Raw genomic sequence first — 24,121 nt, 5'->3', positions numbered from 1 at the left:
AACAGATTAACAGTTAATATTAATACCGGTGAAACTTAATGCATGAAATAGAACGAGAAACAACATCCATGACACATAACACAAAGATTTGTACGTGGAAACCCTGTAAGGGGGAAAACCATGGTGGGAAACCTTACCCACAATCAGATGATACTATTGCAGATAGTATGTGTATACAAATGGGGTTTGCACATGCAGAAAGGCCAGCTGCCTAGATCTCACTGCTCAATCACAAAAATGGGAGTCTCACTTACTGCAATTGGATGATTAAATCCAATGATAATGTACTGCTCAAAGTAGCATCTCCAATGTTGGATTCAGTACCAGTTAAGCTCTGATTGTCTCCTTCAAACCTTCCTTGAATCTTTAAATGATGTCTGCAGGAGTAGCTTTGCTTATATTCACATATACCGAATATCACAACCTTACCATACCATATTACATTCCATTACATAATCTAACAAATGAGATCTTACATATATACCAAAAGCTAAGACCAAATGTGTAGGTCGACTCATTAAGAATATTACAATAAAATCAATTACAACAAGTCAAGATGCGATGCATCATGTCGGCTCAACAATAATACTAATTGATTAAATTATCTCCATAATGTGTCATGCTGATCTGGAATAGATAACACATGCCAGTCCATAACCTAGACCAATTTGTCAGTAACAACAAATATGTCAACCCAATTAGACCAATAACCAAATCATCAAAACCAAGTGTCCAAACCATGTCTTAGACATAACCAAGTGATCTCCATATGATAACAAGTCATCCTCAATGTCGATGAACCAAATACTGGTGATTGTGCATAAGTCAGTGAACTTACCGGTGAACATAACCAAAGATCTCCAGAAGGATAAGTGTTGATAAGTGTTGACATCAATGACAAAACCAATGCAACATATCCATAATACCAACGATCTCCCCCTTTGGCATTGATGGCAACATAATATGGAAAAACCATCTAAGTGCTAAAGCAGAAATGCCAGTAAACCAAAAACCAACAATCTCCAGAATAGATCAATACGAGAAATCAAAAGTACAAATGCAGAGAGTAACAATCTCTCCCCCTTTGAATAATCTCTCCCCAAAGAATAATGTTTTAATGTTTTTCCATAGATATCTCTCCCCCTTTGACATCAAATGCCAAAGAAATACAAATAACAGATACAATCATTCATAGAACCAATTACAAATACCAACTAGTCCCTCTGAGAAGTAGCTCTCCTCCATCAAAACTGGAAAAAGGTTTCTTTGTAAATTCTGTCGGTTTGATGCCAAGCCTCAACTGTCTAAGTCTCTATTGGTGAGGTTATGACCCCAAGCTGCTCTCTGAGATATTCAAAAGTTTCCTTAGGCAAAGGCTTAGTAAAGATGTCTGCAATCTGCTCTTTAGTATTCACATAAACTAGTCTCACTTCTTTTGCTTCAACATTCTCTTTCAAAAAATTGTATTTGATAGAAACATGTTTAGTTTTAGAGTGAAATACCGGATTCTTAGATATATCAATTATTGCTAAATTGTCACAATAGATGATTATAGGTTCTTTGCATTTTACCTTTATGTCCTTCAACATTTGCTTAATCCATAATACCTGAGTACAATTAGTTGTTGCTGCAACATATTCTGATTCCGCTGTTGATAATGATGTACAACTTTGTTTCTTGCTCAACCATGAAATCAATCTGCTACCAAGAAAGAATGCCCCGCCGGTGGTTCTCTTTCTGTCATCTACATCTCCTGCCCAATTAGCATTGATGTATGCACATAAATCAAAATTTTCATCTTTAAGATACCATAAACCAAGATTTGTTGTGCCTTGTAAATACCAGAAAATCCTTTTCATTGTCGATTCATGATTTTCACTAGGATTACTTTGAAATATTGAAACAATACATACTGCATTCATTATATCAGGTCTTGTTTGTGTCAAATACAGTAAACCTCCAATCATAGACTTGTATCTTGTCAGATTAACATGAGCTGAATCATCCTTTAATGACAGTTTATCAGACACTGTAGTCATAGGAGTACTTACCGGTTTAGAGTTTTCCATACCAAATTTCTTCAGTAATTCCTTCAAGTACTTTGATTGACATAAGAATATACCTTTAACAGTCTATGAAATCTGCAATCCTAAAAATAATTTTATCTCCTCATTCATAGACATTTCAAATTCTTCTTGCATCTTGTTAGAAAAGTCTTTACATAATCCATCTTCTCCTCCAAAAATGATGTCATCAACAAAAACTTCAATAACCAAAATGTCTTCATTAGTCACTTTGAAATATAAGTTGTTGTCAGCATTACCTTTAGTGTAGCCGAGCTTCAAAAGATATTTGCCCAATCTAGCATACAAAGCTCTGGGAGCTTGCTTCAATCCATATAAAGCTTTCCTTAGTCTGCAAACCATATCTTTATCATTTGTCAATGAAAACCCATCAGGTTGTTCAATGTAAACTTCCTCTTCAAGATCACCATTCAGAAATGCACATTTAACATCCATTTGATACACTTTATAGTTCTTGTGTGCTGCTAATGCCAGAAATAATCTGACTGCCTCAATTCTAGCTACCGGTTGAAAGGTTTCATTGTAATCAGTTCCCTCTTTCTCTGAATATCTTTTACACACTAATCTTGCTTTGTTTTTTATTACCTTACCATCTTCATTAAGTTTGTTTCTGAATACCCATTTAGTTCCAATTACATTTTTATTTTTAGGTCGGGGAACCAATGTCCATGTATTGTTCTTTTGAATTTGTTCCAATTCATCTTCCATAGCTTTAATCCAATGTTTATCTTCACATGCCTCAATGACAGATGCTAGTTCAATTTGAGAAATTAAACATACCTCTTCATTTGCCAATCTTCCTCTAGTCATAACTCCTTCATATTTATTCCCAATCATCTGACTTTCAGAGTGATTCAATCTTACATACCTGGGTGTGTTCACTTGTTGTTGTTCTTTAGTCACTGTGGAATTATCTGATGATGCCAGTGTGAATGGATCAACATTCTATACCGGTGCACTCTGTATAGGTTCATTTGTGATTATCTCAACTACTGATTCAGAATCCATAGACCTTGAATTTCTTCTAAAGTGTTCATCTATCTTCACATTTGCACTCTCGATGATTTTCTGCAATCTTTTATTAAAACATCTATATGCTTTGCTCTTAGATGAATAACCAAGAAATATTCCATCATCACTTCTAGGATCAAATTTACCAATATACTCATCTCTTCTAATGTAACATTTGCTTCCAAATATTCTGAAGTACTTAAGAGTAGGAATATTACCAAACCATAATTCATAGGGTGCCTTACCGGTTTCACCTTTGATGTGAACTCTGTTGAAAGTGTAAACTGCTATATTCATTGCTTCTCTCCAATACACATGAGGTAGATTTGCTTCTGATATCATGCTTCTAGCTGCATCCAGAATAGTTCTATTATCCCTTTCCAGAAATCCATTTTGCTGAGGTGTCCGGGGTACTGATAGTTGTCTTCTAATTCCATTTACTTCACAAAATGTATTGAACTCCTTGGATGTAAATTCACCTCCTTGATCTGATCTTAAACATTTAATTTTCTTACCGATTTCATTCTCTACAAGTGCCTCGAATAATTTGAATTTCCCAAAAGCTTCTAATTTCTCCCCGAGAAAAGTAACCCAACACATTCTAGAATAATCATCAATGATTAGCATAAAGTATCTATCTCCCTGTAGACTTCTTGTTCTTACCGGACCACATAAGTCAGTATGAATTAAATTAAGAACATCATTGGTTTTCTCAGAAATACTCTTGAAAGTTGTTCTAACTTGCTTTCCCATTTGACATTCCTTACATACCGGATTATGAGGTTTTACAATCTTAGGTAAATCCCTTACTGCCTTAGATGAACTATTCTTTACAATGCAATAAAAATTCACATGACAAAGTCTTTTATGCCATAACCAACTTTCATCAATATGTGCAATCAAGCATGTCTTTTCATTGTTATTCAAATGAAAGATATTACCTCTAGTCTAATTACCGGTTGCAATTTCCAAACTAGTTTTGTTCATGATTTTTTATTTACCAATTTAACTGAAATCCTTTTTCAACTAATTGACCAACACTCAAGAGATTATGCTTCAAACCTTCAACATAATAAACATTGTCAGTATTGTGCTTACCACCAAAAGATATAGTGCCTTTTCCTCTAATCAAACAAGCTTTTTCATCTCCAAATCTCACTAGACCTCCATTGTATTCCTGAAAAGATAAGAATTTACATTTATCACCAGTCATATGATGTGAACATCCAAAATCTATAATCCATTCATCATTTTCTTCAATTTTAGCTGTCAGGGCCTGCTCTACCGGTGGAACAGTAGGTGTTGGTTGATCTTCTGTTATTGCAACAAAAGCCCATCCATTGTCTCCTAGTTCTTCATTAGAATCATCAATAACTCCTTCATCAACATAGTAACATGATTTGTCTCTATTCTTCTTAAATTTGTATCTCTGATATTCAGGGTTAGGCTTATATGTTCTTTTAGCTTCTTCTCTCAATCTTACATGTCTGTTAGGACATCTAGATGCCATATGACCAATTTTGTTGCAATTAAAACATTTAAAAGGTGCTTTACCTTCATACTTACTTCCAATAGGACCTTTAGGCATTTTCCTTGCAAATAGTGCTTCAAGTTCTTCCAGTTCTTCATTTTCCCTCCTGATGTCTTCAAGTTCTCTTGCATAGAGTGCTTTCCAATCAGATTTATCAGCTGATGATGAAGATGATGCAGATGATGATGCTTTGAAAGCTAAATTTGTCTTAATTGTAGCAACAGGACCAAATTCCTCAAGCTCAAATGCTGAAAGTTTTCCAACCAAGGTATCTCTAGATACTGATGTATTAGGCATAGTTCTTAACTCATTAATAGAAGTTACTTTTATTTTGTATGCCGGTGGTAGTGCTCTTAACACTTTAGAAACAATTTCATCTTCACTTAAGGAACCTCCACAACATTGTATTCCCAAAACAATTTCATTAACCCTTTCCATAAAAGCAAAAATTCTTTCATCTTCTTCCATTTTCAATTTTTCATACCTGACCCGAAAGCGTTCTAGTTTTGCAATTTTGACAATGGAATCACCTTCATTCAATGTCTCCAATTTATCCCAAATAGCTTTAGCAGTAGATCGGTCTGATAATCCCATGATTTGTTGATCTGACAAGGCGCTCAAAAGTGCTTCTCTTGCTTTGCAATCATTCTCTTGATCCTTAGCCAATGTAGGTGGATTAGGTTGACCTGGTGTAGGACCAACATAACCATTCTGTGTAACATCTCATATGTATTTTCCAATGCAATTCAGATGTGTCTCCATTCTGATCTTCCATATACCATAGTTAGTTCCATCAAGTTTCAGACTGTCCTTCCTGAAATAGTTAGTTGCCATAGAATCTCCTCAAGTTGTTAAACTTCTGCAAGAAGAGGACTTAGCTCTGATACCAATTGTTAGGACCCAGAGGCAACTGAGAGGTGGGGGGGGAATCAGTTGTCTATTAATTTCAACCCAAGCATAACTTAATCAAACTTGATACTTAATATCGGTAAACCAAACTTAATGTCGGTAAACAGATTAATAGTTAATATCAATACCGGTGAAACTTAATGCATGAAATAGAAAGAGAAACAACATCCACAACACATAACACACAGATTTGTATGTGGAAACCCTGTAAGGGGAAAAACCACGGTGGGAAACCTTACCCATAATCAGATGATACTACTGCAAATAGTATGTGTATACAAATGGGGTCTGCACATGCAGAAAGGCCAGCTGCTTAGAGCTCACTGCTCAATCACAAAAGTGGGCGTCTCACTAACTACAATTGGATGATTAAATCCAATGATAATGTACTGCTCAAAGTAGCATCTCCAATGCTGGATTCGATACTAGTTAAGCTCTGATTGTCTCCTTCAAACCTTCCTTGAATCTTTAAATGATGTCTGCATGAGTAGCTCTGCTTATATTCGCATATACTGAATATCACAACCTTACCATACCATATTACATTCCATTGCATAATCTCACAAATGAGATCTTACATATATACCAAAAGCTAAGACCAAATGTGTAGGTTGACTCACTAAGAATATTACAATAAATCAATTACAACAAGTCAAGATGCGATGCATCATGTCGGCTCAACAATAATACTAATTGATTAAATTATCTCCATAACGTGTCGTGCTGATCTGGAATAGATAACGCATGCCGGTCCATAACCTAGACCAATTTGCTGGTAACAACAAATATGTCAACCCGATTAGACAAATAACCAAATCATCAAAACCAAGTGTCCAAACCATGTCTTAGACATAACCAAGTGATTTCTAGATGATAACAAGTCATCCTCAGTAACTGGTGAACAATATAACTTATCAGTGAGCCAAATACTGGTGATTGTGCATAAGTCACTGAACTTGCCGGTGAACATAACCAAAGATCTCTAAAAGGATAAGTGTTGATAAGTGTTGACATCAATGACAAAACCAATGCAACATATCCATAATACCAACAGGAACTACGATCTTCAACCAAGTCTAAATTCCAGCAATTTGAAATAGGTGTTGGCTTGTCTTTATTGCCATAAAAGTAATAGAATATGTCCCACCCCCTCTCAGTAGTGATGGCATTTCTACATCTTGAGCACTTGTTTGAAAAAAACATTTTTCAGATTCTCCTGCATTGTTGATCCCTTGAAGAGCTCCAATACATCCTAATGTAGGCCCCTTGCTTCTCTTTTCTTCCTTTTATCCATCTCCTCTATTTGTTTCTCAACCTCCTCAACCAATTCTTCAACAATTTTGGTAGGATTTGATGCAGTAAGTCCTTGTGCAGGTGGCACATCCTGAGTGGGTAGATGGTTTTCAACAACAAGAGGGTTTTCTGCAATAGGAAAAGCTTGCTTAGAGGATGAAGAGGTGGCTTTCTTGGTGGAGTCCATTATGTATTTTGGCTTTGGAGTTTCAGTTTGAGTGGGTGGATTTGATTCAACGACAACTGGAGGGTTTTGCTTAACAATTGGCTCATTAGAAATTGTTGGAGAACTGCGATTGGGGTGGCATGGTAATCTCTAGGGTGACAGTCTTTTTCTTCTTGTATTTTGGGGCTTCTCCTTTCTCAGTGGTTGGGGTGGTGGTATATTTCTTTTTGTGTGTCATATGTACGTTTTAGGGATTTGAATTATGCTTCTACTCTAATTAAAAACCCTTACGATAATCTCCCAATTCTTCAACCAAAACATAGAGACACAAGTTTCACAATTACTTACTTGGGATCTGCAAATTTATGGGCGCAATTGAGCTTTTGAGACTTGCCTTGGGTCGCCTGAATTTGTTCTTCACTTGATTTCTTGAGTGTAGGGTGTGCAAATGAGCTACAAAAAATGGTTTTATTGTTTGCAAGACCTTGCCATTAATTTCCTTCATGCAAGCATTGTGAATTGGTGACCTTGAGATTTGAATTTGACCATCGATTGAAAAATGGATGATCAAGATTGCATATTGACTCCCATTGATTGCTGATGTGGTGCCCTTTAGTTTTGTTTTCATTGCCCTTTAATTTTTCTCCATTCTCTATAGTCTAGCCCTTTTCCTTCGCTACCTTTTCTTCTTCTAAATTTACAATGTGGGATAGCACAAAGCAATCCTTTGTTTAGCTTCAGCCTACCCTGCTAGCTCGTGGAACCATCTTTCCTTTCATTTCTTCCCCATGCGATAGCGATGACTTCCTTCGCCTTCATTGTTTTCTTTATCCCATTATCCCATGGGATCACCAACTCTTTTATCCTTAGCTCACGAGGTAGCGGGCACAAGTCTTTTTTTTTAATATCTTCAGCTATCCTTCTATCCCGCATCATGTATATTATGGTATTTAGACCCCTATGGGGTGAAGTTGCTTCACCTTTTAAGATCGTCTCGCCAGCCCACGAGATGATTTCTCCTTTGTTTTTTCCTTTGCGGGGTCACGAGGTGACCCATTTCCTCTTTATTATATGCTATCCCACTATCCCACAAGATACCTTTTTCCTTTGATTTACCATTGCAAGGCTACATGAAAATCAATTTCGCTACATAATACATACATCCCGTTGCCCTGCGGGACATAATTACTTGATGAAGAAGTCATTTGGGGTGGAATTTTCTTCTTTGCTAATATACATCCACTACCCTGCATTGATGCTTTAAGTGCTAGATAGAACTCACGAGGTGACGGGGAAAAGGCTCAAAACTTAAGTCCCCACCATCCCAAATCACTTTTACACTGCCTAATATGGCCTTGTAGGAGGGAACACGAGACCTTTAAGTGAAAAATTTAGCATGTGGCATCATATCTTGAGGGTAGAGGGGTAATGCGCACTAGTAAAATAAGAACTAAGGACTTACGAAAAAATATTAAAAGTCGCCCCTCACATTAAAAGGTAACTGGCCTGAGATACAAAAACCTAGCGCATAGGACGGTCACAAGATGATTTAAAAAGACCCCCTCGATGACAACTTAAAGGATTGCAACCTGCTCTAACCGATGAACAAGGGAAAATAACGCAGGTTTAAAAACTCCATGCAAAGACCTAAGGAGATTAGAATAATTCAAAAATTTGAAAAACCCTAACCCTAGGAAGCAAAAAGGGCATCAAAATGCAGGGAGAAGGCAACAAAATTTCTCACTCCTAACATATCCACCTTATGATAGTAGTCACTATTTAGTCCAAGTCACTACCAAAATATAATAATTAAAAACAAGTAATACAATTAAAATATTAGCTACATATGATATTTGAAATAACCAATTTCATCAGACTATTAATTAACCATTTCATAATAAAAAAAGATGTGTGAATATTATGTACAACTAATTATCAATTGAAATCAAGAATATTCCATCAAAGCAAGAAAAAAAGAAGTCATAGTAATACATAAATCATGATGTCATCACATTTAATACATCATATTCAAACGTTGAAAATGCACACCTTCTATCAATTATTTAAAACATGAATAATTTGTCCATTAAAAGCAAATGAAAATGAGATGTGACTTAAACTACCTCTGCCCTCACTTAATTTTCATAGTTGATGTGTACTAGAATGATATAATATTGGATTGAAGCAATTCTCCATGAGATGAGGGGGAATTTGTCTTTGTAAGAGACTTCCACTAGAAAACAAGTCAATGAACAAACACAAATATCACAAGAAAAAAATAAAAAACAAGATAAAGACAAACATAATATGGATCTTTTAGATATATGGAAAACTCATAAACAACACTCTTGCAAACATTAGAGAGAAATTAAATGATATTTGTGAAATAGGAAATGCAAACTTTGGCCTACTATGAGAGTTAATTGCTTAGTTGTGTTGCATTAACATTAAAAATAGCAACCAAACCACTTACCATTATCCCATTCAATTCATCAAGAAAACTCCATACAACAAAAACAACTTTGTTAGTATCTATGATGTTCTACTTCCATGAGAAGGGAACAAACCCCTCGATTCAACCCCTACTCAACTTGCTATTAAAACAAGAGTAGGGTCAACTTGGTCTCTATCTCTTCGCATGGATGCACTGCACATGCTATTCAAAGTCCTACACAATCACATGGTACTTGAGTTGCTCCCTACCATCACATCTTTGAAAAATATATTTCAAAATAACTATGAAAAAGCTCAAGAAAATGGCAACTTGATTAATGGATGTACAAAGATATCTACTCCACATCTCTCATCATATCATCCCAAACCACACAAAAAATTTATTCATAGCTAGTCACTTGAAAATATGATTTATAAACTAATTATCATTACATAAGAAACTACAACATGTGCATAATGGATTCTTTCACATAACCTAAACTTACTATTTGTCAAATAGTTTATAAGTTGAGAAATACAATACTTAATGATTTTCATCATTACTAGTGAAAAATATATATGAAATGATATTTTTAACATTTAAATTAATAAGATTGAGTGTAATACCATTTCAATGAGACAAACATTATTAATAGAAACGAAATTTTAAAACACAAAAAAAGTTATTGCAAAAATTTCAACTTTAATACTACAATAATAAAATACTTTTATCTCATTGATCTTTGCAAAAACAAAAAACAAAAAACAAAAAATAGATTCAAGAGAAAAATAAAGATTATAATTTGATTTCATACAAATCAATAAGAAAAAAAGAAATATAACTCATAATATACATTTTAGAATATTAAAGTATAAGAATAATATTTGAGGAGAGCACCCTAACTTCATGCATCCTAAGTCTAAATGGTATCAATTTTTACGATTTTTTTTAGGTTTTTCGTATGTGACAAGCTTAAAGCTATTGCTTTAGCTTATGGGTACTTATGACGAATGCAAGAAGAGTTGTTATGAGCACAAAGGTCCAAACTTGATTATTTAGAGGTGTTGTCCCATACCCATGCATAAATGCTCCGATAACCATGTGGGAATGCCACAAAAAAATGTCACCACTCTTTTAATACATATTCCTCTAATAAAGGTGTCGACCAATACATGAATAGAGACATCTTAATGTCTCATCACAACTTTTTTATCGTGAATAATAGATCATGGAATGTGATCCAAAACATTGATATAAATAACTCTTACAGATTTGAATTGAAACTAAGTACACTTATGTCCTAACACATTGTGACCCCCAAAAAGTTACACAATAATTAAAAAAAAAGGGTCAAATACACGATGCCCGAATGAATAACTATTGATGTATGTTAAATATTTTATTAGATTTTTAATTTTCAAAAATGTTGATAAGAGACTATGAGAACATGGACAGCTAGTACATAGTCTTCCCTCGATTAAAAAATTAAAGTCATATAATTAATTTAATGATTTGAAATCTAAATTCTTAATAATATCCATTACAGTAGAATCCCCATAAAATTACAGAGAAATCACGTGCTTCAGGTGTTATGAACTAGTTAAGCCCTTACCTGGTGTGGTGTGACTGATCACCAGAGTTTGGAAGATACTTTGTGTGTATATGCCCCACGTCAAATGGATCTGTACGTCGTCGATTCCAGTAGCGTAAGCGATGACGAATTAGGCCACCATTGGTCCCACGTTCGAATCTTTACCACTCGCTTTGTTTACACGTGGACTTGTCCTACACAGCAGTCCAGCCAATTCCAAAATGCCTTTCACCTTCACAATAATATATGTGCACCCAAAGCCCACCAGATACATTTCATTTGAGCTCCTGATAGCTTATCTTTCAAGCTCTTTTATGCAACTGTGTAAGGTCTTATCTTCTCCTCATCCACAACTTTGTGTACTGTAAGATGAACTGGAGTGGCAGAGACGGTGTTAATTTTATTTTCTCATCATTCCGTCTGTTGTATGCTGTAAGATGAACTGGATTGCAAGTGGTGGTGTTCAAATTTGAAGATTATCTAGGTATGAATTTTAAATCTATGCTGTAAGAATGGACTCAACATTTTATAATGAATCACCGTGACTACTCGTTAAGCCTGTTATTAGAGTGTTTACATCTAAAAGTACAGGTTTTAGGGTTTTTCTCTGCTTGAAATTACTTATGTTTGTGAATGGGTGAATTGTAATATTCCCCCACCGTCATTGCATCAATGCATCATCAGACCAGGCTTATATCTCAGAAGACTTACATGGGCTGTGCACCTTTCTGGATATCTACATCTTTAGATTTATAAAGTTTCCTGTCTTAAGTTGATAACGATGGCTTCATCTGCTTCTGTGCTTTAGGATTTATGTTATAAGATTTACAGGTCAATTTTTTTTTGTTTCGTTCATTCAATTTTCAGTAATTTGGGAGTGGATTAGCCTTTACATGCCGCTGAGCGGAATTGAGTATTTATCAGCAATCTAGGAAGATTATCCATATTCTACTTTTTTTAATCTGTAAAATGAGGGTTAAAGGGTCCCTAGCCTGTAGAAATGGACCAGAATCTTTCAGAAGATAAAAAGGCATCCGTCTATACTTTTCTTTTTTAAATAGACATTCCTCGGCCCACTTTTTCATCTGGGAAAGGGACAAACGCACTTTCACTGTGGGCGAACCCCATTATGTCTGGTCTGCAGATTTGAATGTTGGTCGATCTAGTTAGGGCGGTCCATAGTGAACGGTTGCTTAAAAAGCATCAGGGCATGAAAGATCGATACTTACAAATAAATCTTTTAGCTGTCTTTTGCGACTGACATTTGCACTATCCAGATGCACTTTCCAATATTTCAATGCAGGGTCCTACGCATCTTGTGTATATAAAAACTAAGAAAAAAAAGAATCTTCTCCCTCAAATTCGAAACAATATACTCTTTAGGATGTGGTCCCAAGCAGGGGTGCTACTGTTTCTATTTTGATCCACAGGTGACCTTTTTGTACCCGGGAAAACTTGGAACATTGACCTTAGCTTATAATTCAGAGAGTTTATTTTCAGGGGAAAAGATGATCAGGCTTTCGAACAGGGTGGCTGGAATTTTGCAGTACCCGCAGAGACAGTTTAGGTAAAAATGTTCCGTTAAATGGCAGCTTTCATGTGGCTTTTGTTGCAATTGGTTAGTGGTAGTCTTAATACATTCTCCCTAAAAAATTGCAAACAAACCCTCTACGTACAAAATGCTCATGAATTTTTCTAGTAGTACTGCAGAGAAAAATAGGACTCCTTATCCATGAAAGCACTGCGTTAGAAAGAGAATTTCCAGGCTGCTGAAAGTTTTGATCACCTGCTGGAAGGATATTAGGAAGAGTAATTTTGTGGTAGTTGGATGCAGATTCTTAATAATGGTATGGTTGAACAGAAAATTGAATGAACAGGAGGATTTTGCTACAAAATAATCCTTTATGTTATTAACTTGTAACTGCGGAAAAACTTGAATAGAAAATTGAATGAACAGGAGGATTTTGCTACAAAATACTCCTTTAAGTTATTATCTTGTAACTACTGAAATTCTTGTGGCAAGCCCTCTCAATGGGACCACTAGGTAAGACAGCCTCAATGCTACACTTTTGTTGTTTTAAGGTACACTTTAACAGATCAAGTAAACTTAATATAATAATAATGCTTTATTGAGTATTTGCAACTACTAAGTTTTCATCTACACATAATTATGCTCATAGATGGGACAATTAAACATTATTCATCTTTAACCTACCAAGAGCTTCGACACATCAATCCATTCAATCAATGATGGTTACCTCATACTCTATTCCTCAAGTGGCAGCTCCTTGTCACTGGATTACTCCTTGCATCAAATGGGAATATCTCTCACTGTAGCAGGGGAGTGTGCCGAACCAAGCTTTGCCACTATCTCCTTGTTCCCCTGAATCAACATGTGCAGACCAGCCAGAATCATGTAGTCGTGAAATGATGACTCTTCCCCCCATAACCTTAATTCCATGTCATCGTTCTCATGGTTCACGTGCAATTTGTATAAATCAGGTGCATTGGAAAGCATATTTGCACAGCTGAGGTTATGAGCCAAATCAAATACATTTCACCTGCCAATTGGCTGGTGCGGGTCCAGCAGCATTTCTTTCATCAGATGTTGAATGCCTCCTACCTCAATGCCGTCCAAGCTTTTGGTTGCCCCTGACATTCTCTGTATTTAAATCTGAATGATGGATTAAGGATTTTCGAGTTGATGTGATCAATTAAGGTCCTCTGCACCATTTCTTGATAATAAGACCCTTTCTTGCTTCTTGTCGTAATGCCTATGGCCTTGATATTTTGTTAGCTGGCATGCAGAGCTCAGCCAAATTGTCAAAGGGAAGGGAAAAGGAAGGGGAGTAGCAATAATAATTAGATATTACTCTGCAAGGATTTAGAGTGAGGAGGGAATCAGTTGAAGCGCTGTCACAGCACAGAGAGATGATGCTGATATGTGGCAAAGAAAGGAATGAAGGGATAGATAGGAAAGGATTATTTGAATGATTTTTTTTTTGATCGGTAATTATTTGAATGATTTTTTACATATAATGTATCTTTTTATCTATTTTTTGTTTTTTAGCTTTGCCAAAGTTACAAGGAGACGAGGGCTGGTACTGGTAATGAGATGGGAATGCTTTTATGTTTTAAGTGTTGAAATAGATGTCAGCTACAGAAAAGATTAATTATATTAATATTTGAGAATCATTAGCATCGAATGAAAATTAAATCTTAAATTGTAGTCACTCATCTTAAGTCTTATTGTTGTTTCTCTGTCTTTTACTTCTTTAGGGTATGATCAAAATTTTCTGTCGCAATGAAACCTGTAAATTTTTATGCAAATTATAGAAATTTACAAGTCTATTAGTGTACTTCTTTAGTTCTTTTAGCTTTTGTCAACCATATATCAGCATTTTAGGAAAACCTGAAGTAATTTAGGGGAGAGGATCGATAGTTGAGCACCCTAATTTTGTGCTTCTTGTGCCTCTCACTTGACAATTTCAAATCTCCCAATTTTTTACAGCAGCTTCCATAGAAAGTCCGCTACTTATATCTAAGGTTTCAGGGCCACATCATAAAATATGATGCCACATCAGCATGTTTTTGTTGAGATGTCCAAAAAGATCTCAAAAGAGTTAGACTAGAAGTTGTGCACTAAGTCATGTTTTATTGATGCGTTGATGTGGCATGACATGATTTGTTGCTTTTTAGATCTAAGGAATAAAGTCCATTCAATTATGAGTACTCATAATGAACACTAAAGAATAAAAACTTTAAAATCACATCTACTAATACTATATTATTTGAAATATTGGAAAGGGGTGCTTCTAAGAGACATATAAAGATGCAAAGAAACTTCAGCTAATATCTCCCAATGTCTGGAGACCTCACCATATGGATCTCCAAGATGGTGATGCGTTTCCGAGACAGAATACAGGCTAGGTTACAAGCCTCTGGTTAACTATCAATTCTATTCCTTTTTTCAAAATCAGGGTTGTTATCTTGGACTGGGAGTCTTTGGTTATTGTTGTGGAAATCTTAACTCCCATAACTTCTTGACATTTCCCTACTTTTTTCTTAGCACAACAGCAAGATTTGCTGCCAGATAAGTAGTCTGACTTCCTTCTCTTCATCCACTGCCTTTCTTCGTTAATGATCTGCTTTAGATGTTAGAATGAGATTTTACCCCAATTCATTGCATTTATTATCATCTGCGAACCCTCGTCAATTATCAACTTACCCCATTCTTGCACTACAACGTTTTGGATTCCAAGAAGCATTGTCATAGATTGTGCTTGATTATTGGTGTCCTTACCTACATTCACGGCCGATAAAACTTTTGGCTGGCTTCATTCATTCCTCAATACTCATTAACTGCCAACTAGGCCCGGGTTTATCTTTGCAACTTTAGGGAAGCCTGTAGGGAGAGGGGTCCATTTTTCTCCAATTTTTGTTCACTTAATCAACTACCTTATTACTCATTGGAGGAGTTTGACTTTGGAATTCCATACTTAAAATTTATTCAAATTAATGTCGGTATCTTAGGATTTGTTCATCTATTCATGTTGCTTCTGTATTTAAGATCATCATTTGACATCGTTTAATTTATTTTCTGTTCTTCAATTTGACCTTCATTCATAGCAATCTAGAAAATAATAGTACAGTTATCCATAGGGGAGCTCTAGTCCACAATCCTGACATGCATTACTTTTCATGATGGATCAAGTAGTGTGAATTGAAATGTCAATGCAAAAACCTAAGAAAAAGTTTTTCACAGTAAATCCTGTATTCAAATTTTGTATGCGATTGAAGCTTCAAATCTTAAATATACTAGAAGTACAATTGGGTAGCTTAAAACTGTTCAGCGTGGTGAAATTTTGACATGATAATCAAATATCTTGCACATGTATTTTGAAAAGATATGCTTATTCGTAGTCATTTAGGCTAACCTGCACACATTGTTGCATTTCACTGCAGGCCAAGACAGATGTGTTCTAACCATTAATTGTAGCTTTGACACGGTCTTTCAAGTCGATTCGATAACCTTTCTGATGCAAAACCAAGTGAGGTACTACTTGGAGCTTCGAGTTTGGATGACTCTCTTCCGTTTTCTCTACTGGGTATTGGGGGGCAATAATAGTATTCAAAGGGATGTTACACAGTGGAATTGGGTATGCAAGCTGAAGGAAACCGACATCTTGTGCGAAATTTTGAAGGCTCTACCAGATATTGCTTGATTGAGAAAGCTGATCTGCAGAGGGGGCAATCTTTAGTTAAACATCTCTAAAGGTTGAATGGGACATGGACGGGCACACAGGGTTTCAATCAGTTTCTTTGGGTAAGTTACCCAAAGAGAACTCGGGATCTTTTCTGCATCTGCTTATTCCAGGACAAGAAAGTGATCTACCTATTGCCAAGAAGAGCTTTGGGGATTCTGCCAATGTTGTTTTGGGTCAATCTAGCTTGCAACCAAATTGTTACTCTGAAGAATATGCTAAAGGTCATTGGGACTCCAATAGCTGGAATTGGGATGGTGTATCATTTTTAGCGAAACCCAAAGGTAAATGCTTGACTACAAATGAGCCTGAACAATTGCATGATTCTGAGACTATAATTACAGTTGATGGTGTCTCGGATCATTCAGATGTTTCTATAGGAGTGCTAAAATTGGGAACTGATGAATTTCAAAGGGTGAAGGATTCCTCCTCAAAACTTAAGAGGAAACAATCTTTCGATGCAAGTAGACAGGTTTTGGATACCACAAAGCCCTATTTTAGAGACAGCTCATCAGGGGGGAATTCAGAAAGTTTAACTTTGAATCTTGGTGGAATGCCCTATTCATGTACTGATGATGGTGGGAATAGACGTACCAAATGCAATAGACCTGATTCTCCTGGCAAGGGTTATCCAATGTGTCAAGTAGACAATTGCCAAATCAACCTTACAGATGCCAAGGATTATCACCGACGTCACAAAGTATGTGAGATGCATTTCAAAGCAAACAAAGCCCTTGTGAATCGGTTAATGCAACGCTTTTGTCAACAATGCAGCAGGTTGGTTGACAGACACTATTTCACAATTATTGAGTTTGTCTGGTTGGTAACTTTGTAGTTTCTGTCATTGTACTGAACCAGTAAACTTATGTGCAATGCAGATTTCATCCAATTGAACATTTTGATGATGAGAAGCGAAGTTGTCGAAGGAGACTAGCTGGGCATAACAGAAGGAGACGAAGGACTCGGTATGAGGATGGTGCATGCAAACAACTTGTCCAGGAAGGAACTGATCAGACACTGAACAAATTGGACATAGTGCGTCTAATTGGCATCCTATCTAAGATTCAAGGTAAGGGCTCCATTATGTGGAGACTATATGGCAGTAGAGCATGCTAATTCTTCCCATACTGGTAACTGTACAATGTATTCTAACTTGCTTTTCTGAACCGGAAGTTTTAGTTATTTTTGTGAGAGGTTTTGATTGGAGAGAAGGCGTTACACATCATAAATGTGTTACTAAACTTATTGCCAAACAGGGGACAGGTTAGTGGATCAATCAAATCTGGATTGCAATTATATTTTGCAGTGCTTGAAAACTGCAAATATAGTATCCCAAAATGGTCAGATCAGTGATAAGGACTTAAACAATGCACATTTACAACCAGACATGGATGCAATTATGCGTTCTTTACAAACCATTGTTCATCAATCATCTCAAATGAATGCATCATTACTTCCATTTATTTCAGCATTTGCAGGCTGTTCATCTGATGCTCTAGCTCTCCTACTTCGTATTGTTTCAAGAGACTGTAGTTTTCCAATGGTACATGCATCTCCTGAGCTGCCAACTAATCAGAATTTGCAGACCATAAATCAAAACTATAAATCTGGGATTGTGAGTGAAAAAAGTAATTCAACAATTTTAAAGGGAACTGTGGAGCTACATCCCTCTGTAAATGGTCATTCACCTGATGTATCTAAATTTTCTGGTCAGATTTCTAGTTCTTCAGATGGCGATAATCAGTACTTTACTAAAAAGATCTGTGATGTGGTGGAGGAAAGATATCAATCAACTGGTCCATCATCAATATTGCAATTGTCACCTCCAGTTCTACAGAACTTGTTGCCTTCTTCTGAGAACACAAGAGATTCAAAATCTAGTGCTCATAAAATGGAGCATAAACATCCTTCAAGCAATGAAAATGTTTCAAAAAGTACACTCATTGGATCAGTTTTCAAGAATAACACACCAAGTTATTTGAGTGGAACCCCTAACATAGGGAAACCTTTGCCAAAAATTGGTAGCAATTGTTTATATGGATCAAATGAGGCTCTCTGTTCAAGCTTTCAGGTACTTTCTTCCTCTTAGTCCTCTGGGAATGTTTAATTTTTTTTGTAACTGCTTGGCTAATGGCAACTACGCGCAATACAACATCAGTGCATGGCATCTGTTCTTGCGGTTTTTGCTCTGATAAATCAGCAAGTTAATATAGTGGAGTAAGGAGGTCTCAAGAATAAGTGTAGATTGAAATACCATCTTCTTTTAAGGTCCTGTAGTGAATATAGAAAATAAAGTGTAATATTTAGAAGCCTATGACTCTACATCTTTTAAACAGGTTTCACTAAGTGACATTGAGTATTCTAACTGCAGAACCACACAGATCGAATTGTATTTAAACTTTTTGACAAAGATCCAGGTGACTTTCCCCTCACACTAAGAACACAGGTGCGAAATTTTCCTGAAATAATTCTAAGAGTTTTTGAATGCCTTATATAATCAAAAGACCAATGTTTCAAACAAGCCAAACTGTCAAGAGTATCTCATCATTCTTTGGTTTGAAAATTGCAATTTTAAAATGTGATTCAGATTATTGAATGGCTTTCGCAAATTCCATCTGATATGGAAAGTTATATTCGACCTGGTTGTGTGATACTCTCCATTTATGTAGCCATGCCATCTTGTGCTTGGGAGCAAGTAAGGTTTTCAACACCAATTATGCGCTTAGCTTCCCAATCCTTCAATATATGATGATTCATTATGCTCATTTAAAAGTATGCTTGTTATGCAGCTAGGTAATAGTTTGCAAGAAACTTTGGAACGCCTTGTTGCTAGCCATGAGAGTGATTTTTGGAGAACTGATAAGATACTTGTTCAAGTGAAACAACGGTTGGCTTCTGTCAAAGATGGTAGTCAACTTGCACGGGATATTTCCATGTGATGGAAAACCTTCCTTTTCGAACTTTTTAATCTTGGAACTTGAATTTATTATTGCCATCATTATTTTTGGACTTAAAAATTTCTACTTTCAGGCAAGCTAATATGGCAGCATTTTTCAGGTAAGATTCGATTGAGTAAGACTTTGATGCCACGTAACGCTCCTGAGATTTACTCAGTATGGCCTATTGCAATTGTAGCTGGTGAAGACACTACTTTAGTTTTAAGAGGCCGCAATTTGAATGTTCCAGGCACAAAGTAAGTTTAACCTAATATTTCAAGTTTGAACAAAAAGTGGTTAAATCATTAAGGTAGCTTTATTGGCTTATCCGAAAGAGATATGACCAGTGCTCAGGGCTGTAAATGCAGATTTCTCTGTGCTTACAAAGGAAAATATACCTTTGCAGAAGTTCCTGAGCGAGTTGAGGAGTCAAACATTTATCCAAGAATGATACATGAGCAGACTAGACAGTTGCTCAGACTTTCAGGGGGTCCAGCTAATGTATTGGGCCGTTGCTTCATTGAAGTAGGGATTTCATGTTTAAAATCATTATGTTACTTAGAACATTGTGATACTCTGCGATTTAAACAATGATGATGTCAGCTGCCTCATTCTTGTGCTTGGACTGCCTTTTCTTGGTTTAGACTGATGAAGGTGTCATTTCTCACTAGAGAATTTCATATGGATTTTTTTCAGGTGGAACACATTCTCAAAGGAAATACCTTTCCTATCATTGTCGCAGACAGCGCCATTTGTATGGAGTTGCACAGTCTTCAACTGGAAATTTGTGATTCAACCACGGCACTAGGAAGCACTGATGTGGACTCTTTTGATGACCATGTTCTGGATAATGTTCAATTAGGAGTCAAAATGGAGACCCTCTTTTTTCTAAATGAATTGGGATGGCTTTTCCAAAGAAGCAACTGGGAGACAAAGTATATTGGAAAATCTCCAGCCACAAAATTTTCAGTTTCTCGCTTTAGAAGCCTCTTGATATATGCAGTAGAACATGATTGGCGTGCTTTGATGAAAAGGCTGTTGGACTTATTCTTTATCATGAATGTTGGGCAGGAGGGACTATCCCAGGAGGCAATAGAAAACTTATCAGAAGCAAACCTCCTACACAGATCTGTAAAACGAAAGTGTAGGCAAATGGTGGATTTGCTTTTGCACTATTCACCACCTTCAAATCATACTCATGATTTCAAAAACAGCTTCACATTCACTCCAGACATGGCAGGTCCGCTTGGTCTCACACCGCTACATATAGCTGCTAATATGCAAAATGCTGAGGACATGGTGGATGCATTGACTAGTGATCCACATGAAGTGAGGAAAAAATGATTTACAGTTTTTTTCATTTGAAAGTAGTAGGAAATAGAGATGTATCCTTTTCTCTTATTTAAATTACCCTTTTGCGGGTCTGTCTTGTGTAGGTTGGATTATATACTTGGAGCTCAACCTTGGATACAAGTCAGAAGAGTCCAGAAACCTATGCCATGTTACAAGGTAATATATCATATATGCATATGATACAAATAAAACTTTCTATCAAGAGAAGTCCCCAGGTAATGATCAGAATTTGCGAAGCAAAAGCATCTCTTGATGAACCCAAAACACCGGGTGGAACTAGTGCAGTTGCAAGGGGGACAGAGCTGGCACGGCCTCAATTGCAACAATCAAATCCCCCACGTTCAGAAACGTGTGGTAGACTAGTAAGAGCAACCACAACCCTCCATGGGAGCTTATGTCGTCCATTTCATTTTTCTCGTCTTTATATTGCAGCAGTGTTTGTCTGTGTATGCCTCATCTTCAAGGGTCCACCTCAAGTTGCTTCTGTCTCCCATTTCAAGTGGGAAAATGTAGATTTCGGTCTGTTCTGAAGCTTATTATGATACCCTTAAAAACTATATGTTCTCTAGATTATCCTATATGTTAGTATAGGTGTTATCCTAATGTTGGTATAGGTGTTTTATGGACCTGGTACAAACTTGTTCTTCATATTATTAATATCGTATTTGTAGTGGATGATGAGCTCAGATTAGTCTTTCATCTTGACGTGCTGGGCTATTACCTGAGCATTCTCATGCAATCAACGCTGGTAAGTCATAATCATTATATATTTTAACTGGTGACTATAAATATTCATAGAAAACAATGAAATAATGGTTAGTTGGAGCAGATGGAAGGAAATCTTAACCTCTTCGTTCATATCTAGGATGGACCTTGTAGTAAATTTGTAGTATAAAAAGATATATGCACAAAAGTTCCAAATGTGAGATTCTCCCTAGGTCCCTGGCATGCCTAATGGGCCATTTTCCATGATATTTTGGGGATTGGGGATGGCAGGATGACGGGATTTGTTTCAGGGATGGTATGTTGGGAATTTTTGGGACTGTAGGGAGATGACTATCTTAGTTGTGATTTTTATCAATAGAATGTTTGCAAACTTTATTCTACTCTGCAATATACATGCATAGAAGTTACATGTTTAAAAAAGAAAAATGTCATGCATTACAGACTCTCTTGAACTCATGATTTTTATCTATGTGATGTTTGCAACTCCTCAAGTTTTATATTAGAGTGGCATATCTTTATGGATTTGCTATTTTTCACACAATTTGCATGTATGCACATAGATTACCTATAGTTTTAGGTACATATATTATTGAGTGTAAATGCTTTATTGATTTGTTTTCAGAGAAATGATATTCTTGAGCCACTATACATGTTATGGAAAAGAAGTTTTAATTAATGGGCAACGATAGTTCTTATTCAAAAATTATTGTCTGATTTTTATGAGAATTTTTTTTGGGGGAATATCATTTTTAGAATAGAAATTTGTTTTCATTTGAAACAATAGATATATTGTGTTTGATTTTTATCAATCATGTGATTGTTTGAGTTATTCTAGAGATTTAATTAGTGCCACTAAAGAACAAATCTAGTTTACACTTTCTATTTGACATAAGTTTATTTGACATTTATATCTAATTTTGTAATAATGTTTTGTTGGCTTAGAAGGAGGAACATAGATTTTGTCTTGCTTATGTACTCTATGCAACCCTTATATTAAGAGAATAAATTTACACAAATTCTCATTTGATAATGGCAATTTGTTGTAAGGAGGTTGAACAACAAAAAATCTTTAATAGAAAATATTTTCCAAACTATGGAGACTCCCGCAGTTTTCAAACTGCCCAGCGTCTGCGACTCCCGCGATTCCTGCCTAGGCTCTTCCAAACATCCCTCGTTCCCCTGTCAATGTGAATGGCGCATCTGTGGTTGTTGCTGCTGTGGGTAGCGGTGGGGGCTGCTCTGCGCCGTTTTCCATTGCCTCCCCTCTTCTTTCTACAGAACGTTTTGTGCGTGATGCCCCTTTGGAGGTGGGTTGTGTTGGTTCCCCCATGGTTGGGGCCTCAGATCCGGTTTTGGACTTGGACGCCCATGCTGTTGTTGCTGATGCTCAGGTCAATGGAGACTCTCCTCATACTGGTGGGGCTCCTGATGACCCTCCTGCAGCTGCTAATGCTCTGCCCTGACCTTCTTTTGCTGGGAACCGTAGCTTTGCTCGTGTGGCCAGATCTGCTGCCCATCCATCCAAGGGGGTTTGTCCTCTTCCTTGTGCCAAGACTTCTCCTGTGGTGGTCTGTGGCCAGGAGGTTGTGGAGAATATTGATTTCTACCAACATAGTGCTTTGGTCTGTAGATTTGTTGGGTTTTGGCCTTCCCTTCCAGACCTTCATCATTGGGTGAGTGTTTCTTGGAAGCCTTTAGTTGCTTATGGCATTGAGCTTTTCCCGTGTGCTAAAGGTTTTTTCATTGCTTCTTTTACCTCTACTCTTGATCGTGATTTGGTTCTGGGAAAGTTGTGGTCTTGGGGGGATCACTCTCTCTCCATTAAGCCCTGGTCTCCTTCCTTCAACCCCCTTACTGAATCCCTATCTATTCGTCTGGTTTGGGTTCACCTCCCCACTCTCCCCCTCCATTTTTGGGAGCCTTCTTGCTTTGAGGCTATCGGTAACTCCATTGGCAGTTTCTTGAAGGTTGACGATGCAACGACCTCCATGGGTCACTCTACCTTTGCTCGCCTATTGATTGATATTGACATATCTCTAGCCCTCCCCAGGGATGTGGTGCTTATGGTTGGGGACAAGTCTTGGGCTCAATCGCTGGATTATGAGGACCTCCCCTTTTGCTGTCAATGATGCTTCTCTACGAGACACTTAGCTTCAGCCTGCTCTCTCTCCCGCCGCAGAGGCACTGCTACTTGGTGGAAGGACGCCACTGAAGATCACTTGACAATTAATGCTTCTGACTCTGTCTCGGTTGAATCCTCTCGAGATGAGGTGCCCCTTACTGCTGATGATGCCTTTGCTGAGGTTACTACTGTTGCAGACTCTTTCGTCCCCTTGGCTCCTACATCCATTGCTCCTAATTCTTAGCTTCGCTCTTCTCCTGGCAATTTTGTTCTTCTTCAGCAGCAACCTGCTGTGTTTCTGCAGCATCAGGCTACTGGTGTATTGTTGCAGCAGTCTGGCAGTGTATCTGCGGGGTCTCCCCCGCCTGATTTGTCTTTGAATATTCGTAATGATAGTGTTGCTTGGATGGTTGTTTGTCGCAGGTGGAAAGGAAAATCTACCCCCCTTCCCCAGCCCCCCTTCGTCAAGGTGTGGATTCTCCCCACTCTTGGGTTGGTTTGTTGATGGTTTGACAGTGGGTTTGTTTGCCCTGTCTAACTTTGTTTGTTTGGGGTTTTCACCCTTGCTTGGTCTGTTTTTTTTTTAATTGTTATTTGTTTTATTTCTATTAGCCGTTTAGCTTTGTAAAGGGTCAGTGCCCTTGTTATCGCTGCTTTATTAGATTTGACAAGTTATGTAAATATTACTTGAAAAGTGAGTG

General features: G+C 37.0%; 1 protein-coding gene across 1 annotated transcript; it reads left to right on the top strand.

Annotated features, from left to right (window-relative positions):
* Nucleotides 1-11,281: 11,281 nt before the first annotated feature.
* LOC131079502 (squamosa promoter-binding-like protein 1) lies at nt 11,282-21,400 on the top strand. Its single transcript, XM_058017459.2, has 11 exons — nt 11,282-11,503; nt 15,985-17,060; nt 17,162-17,352; nt 17,540-18,354; nt 18,655-18,729; nt 18,871-18,978; nt 19,073-19,190; nt 19,341-19,476; nt 19,588-19,744; nt 19,916-20,548; nt 20,656-21,400. The coding sequence occupies exons 2-11, from the start codon at nt 16,309-16,311 to the stop codon at nt 21,100-21,102; spliced, it is 3,432 nt and encodes a 1,143-aa protein (XP_057873442.2). The 5' UTR covers nt 11,282-11,503; nt 15,985-16,308; the 3' UTR covers nt 21,103-21,400.
* The last annotated feature ends 2,721 nt before the right edge of the window (nt 21,401-24,121 follow it).

Source organism: Cryptomeria japonica, chromosome 4, assembly GCF_030272615.1.
Source record: "Cryptomeria japonica chromosome 4, Sugi_1.0, whole genome shotgun sequence".
NCBI lineage: Eukaryota > Viridiplantae > Streptophyta > Pinopsida > Cupressales > Cupressaceae > Cryptomeria > Cryptomeria japonica.
The sequence above is the reverse complement of the archived record's forward strand: the minus strand, read 5'-3'. Positions and strand labels throughout refer to the sequence as shown.

Bases quoted from the DNA above. Each gene is read 5' to 3' on its own strand.
- LOC131079502 (XM_058017459.2), top strand. From the start codon at position 16,309: ATGGACGGGCACACAGGGTTTCAATCAGTTTCTTTGGGTAAGTTACCC. The intron at 19,477-19,587 runs GTAAGTTTAACC...CTGTAAATGCAG, and splicing joins TTGAATGTTCCAGGCACAAA to ATTTCTCTGTGCTTACAAAG. The intron at 20,549-20,655 runs GTGAGGAAAAAA...TGTCTTGTGTAG, and splicing joins TGACTAGTGATCCACATGAA to GTTGGATTATATACTTGGAG.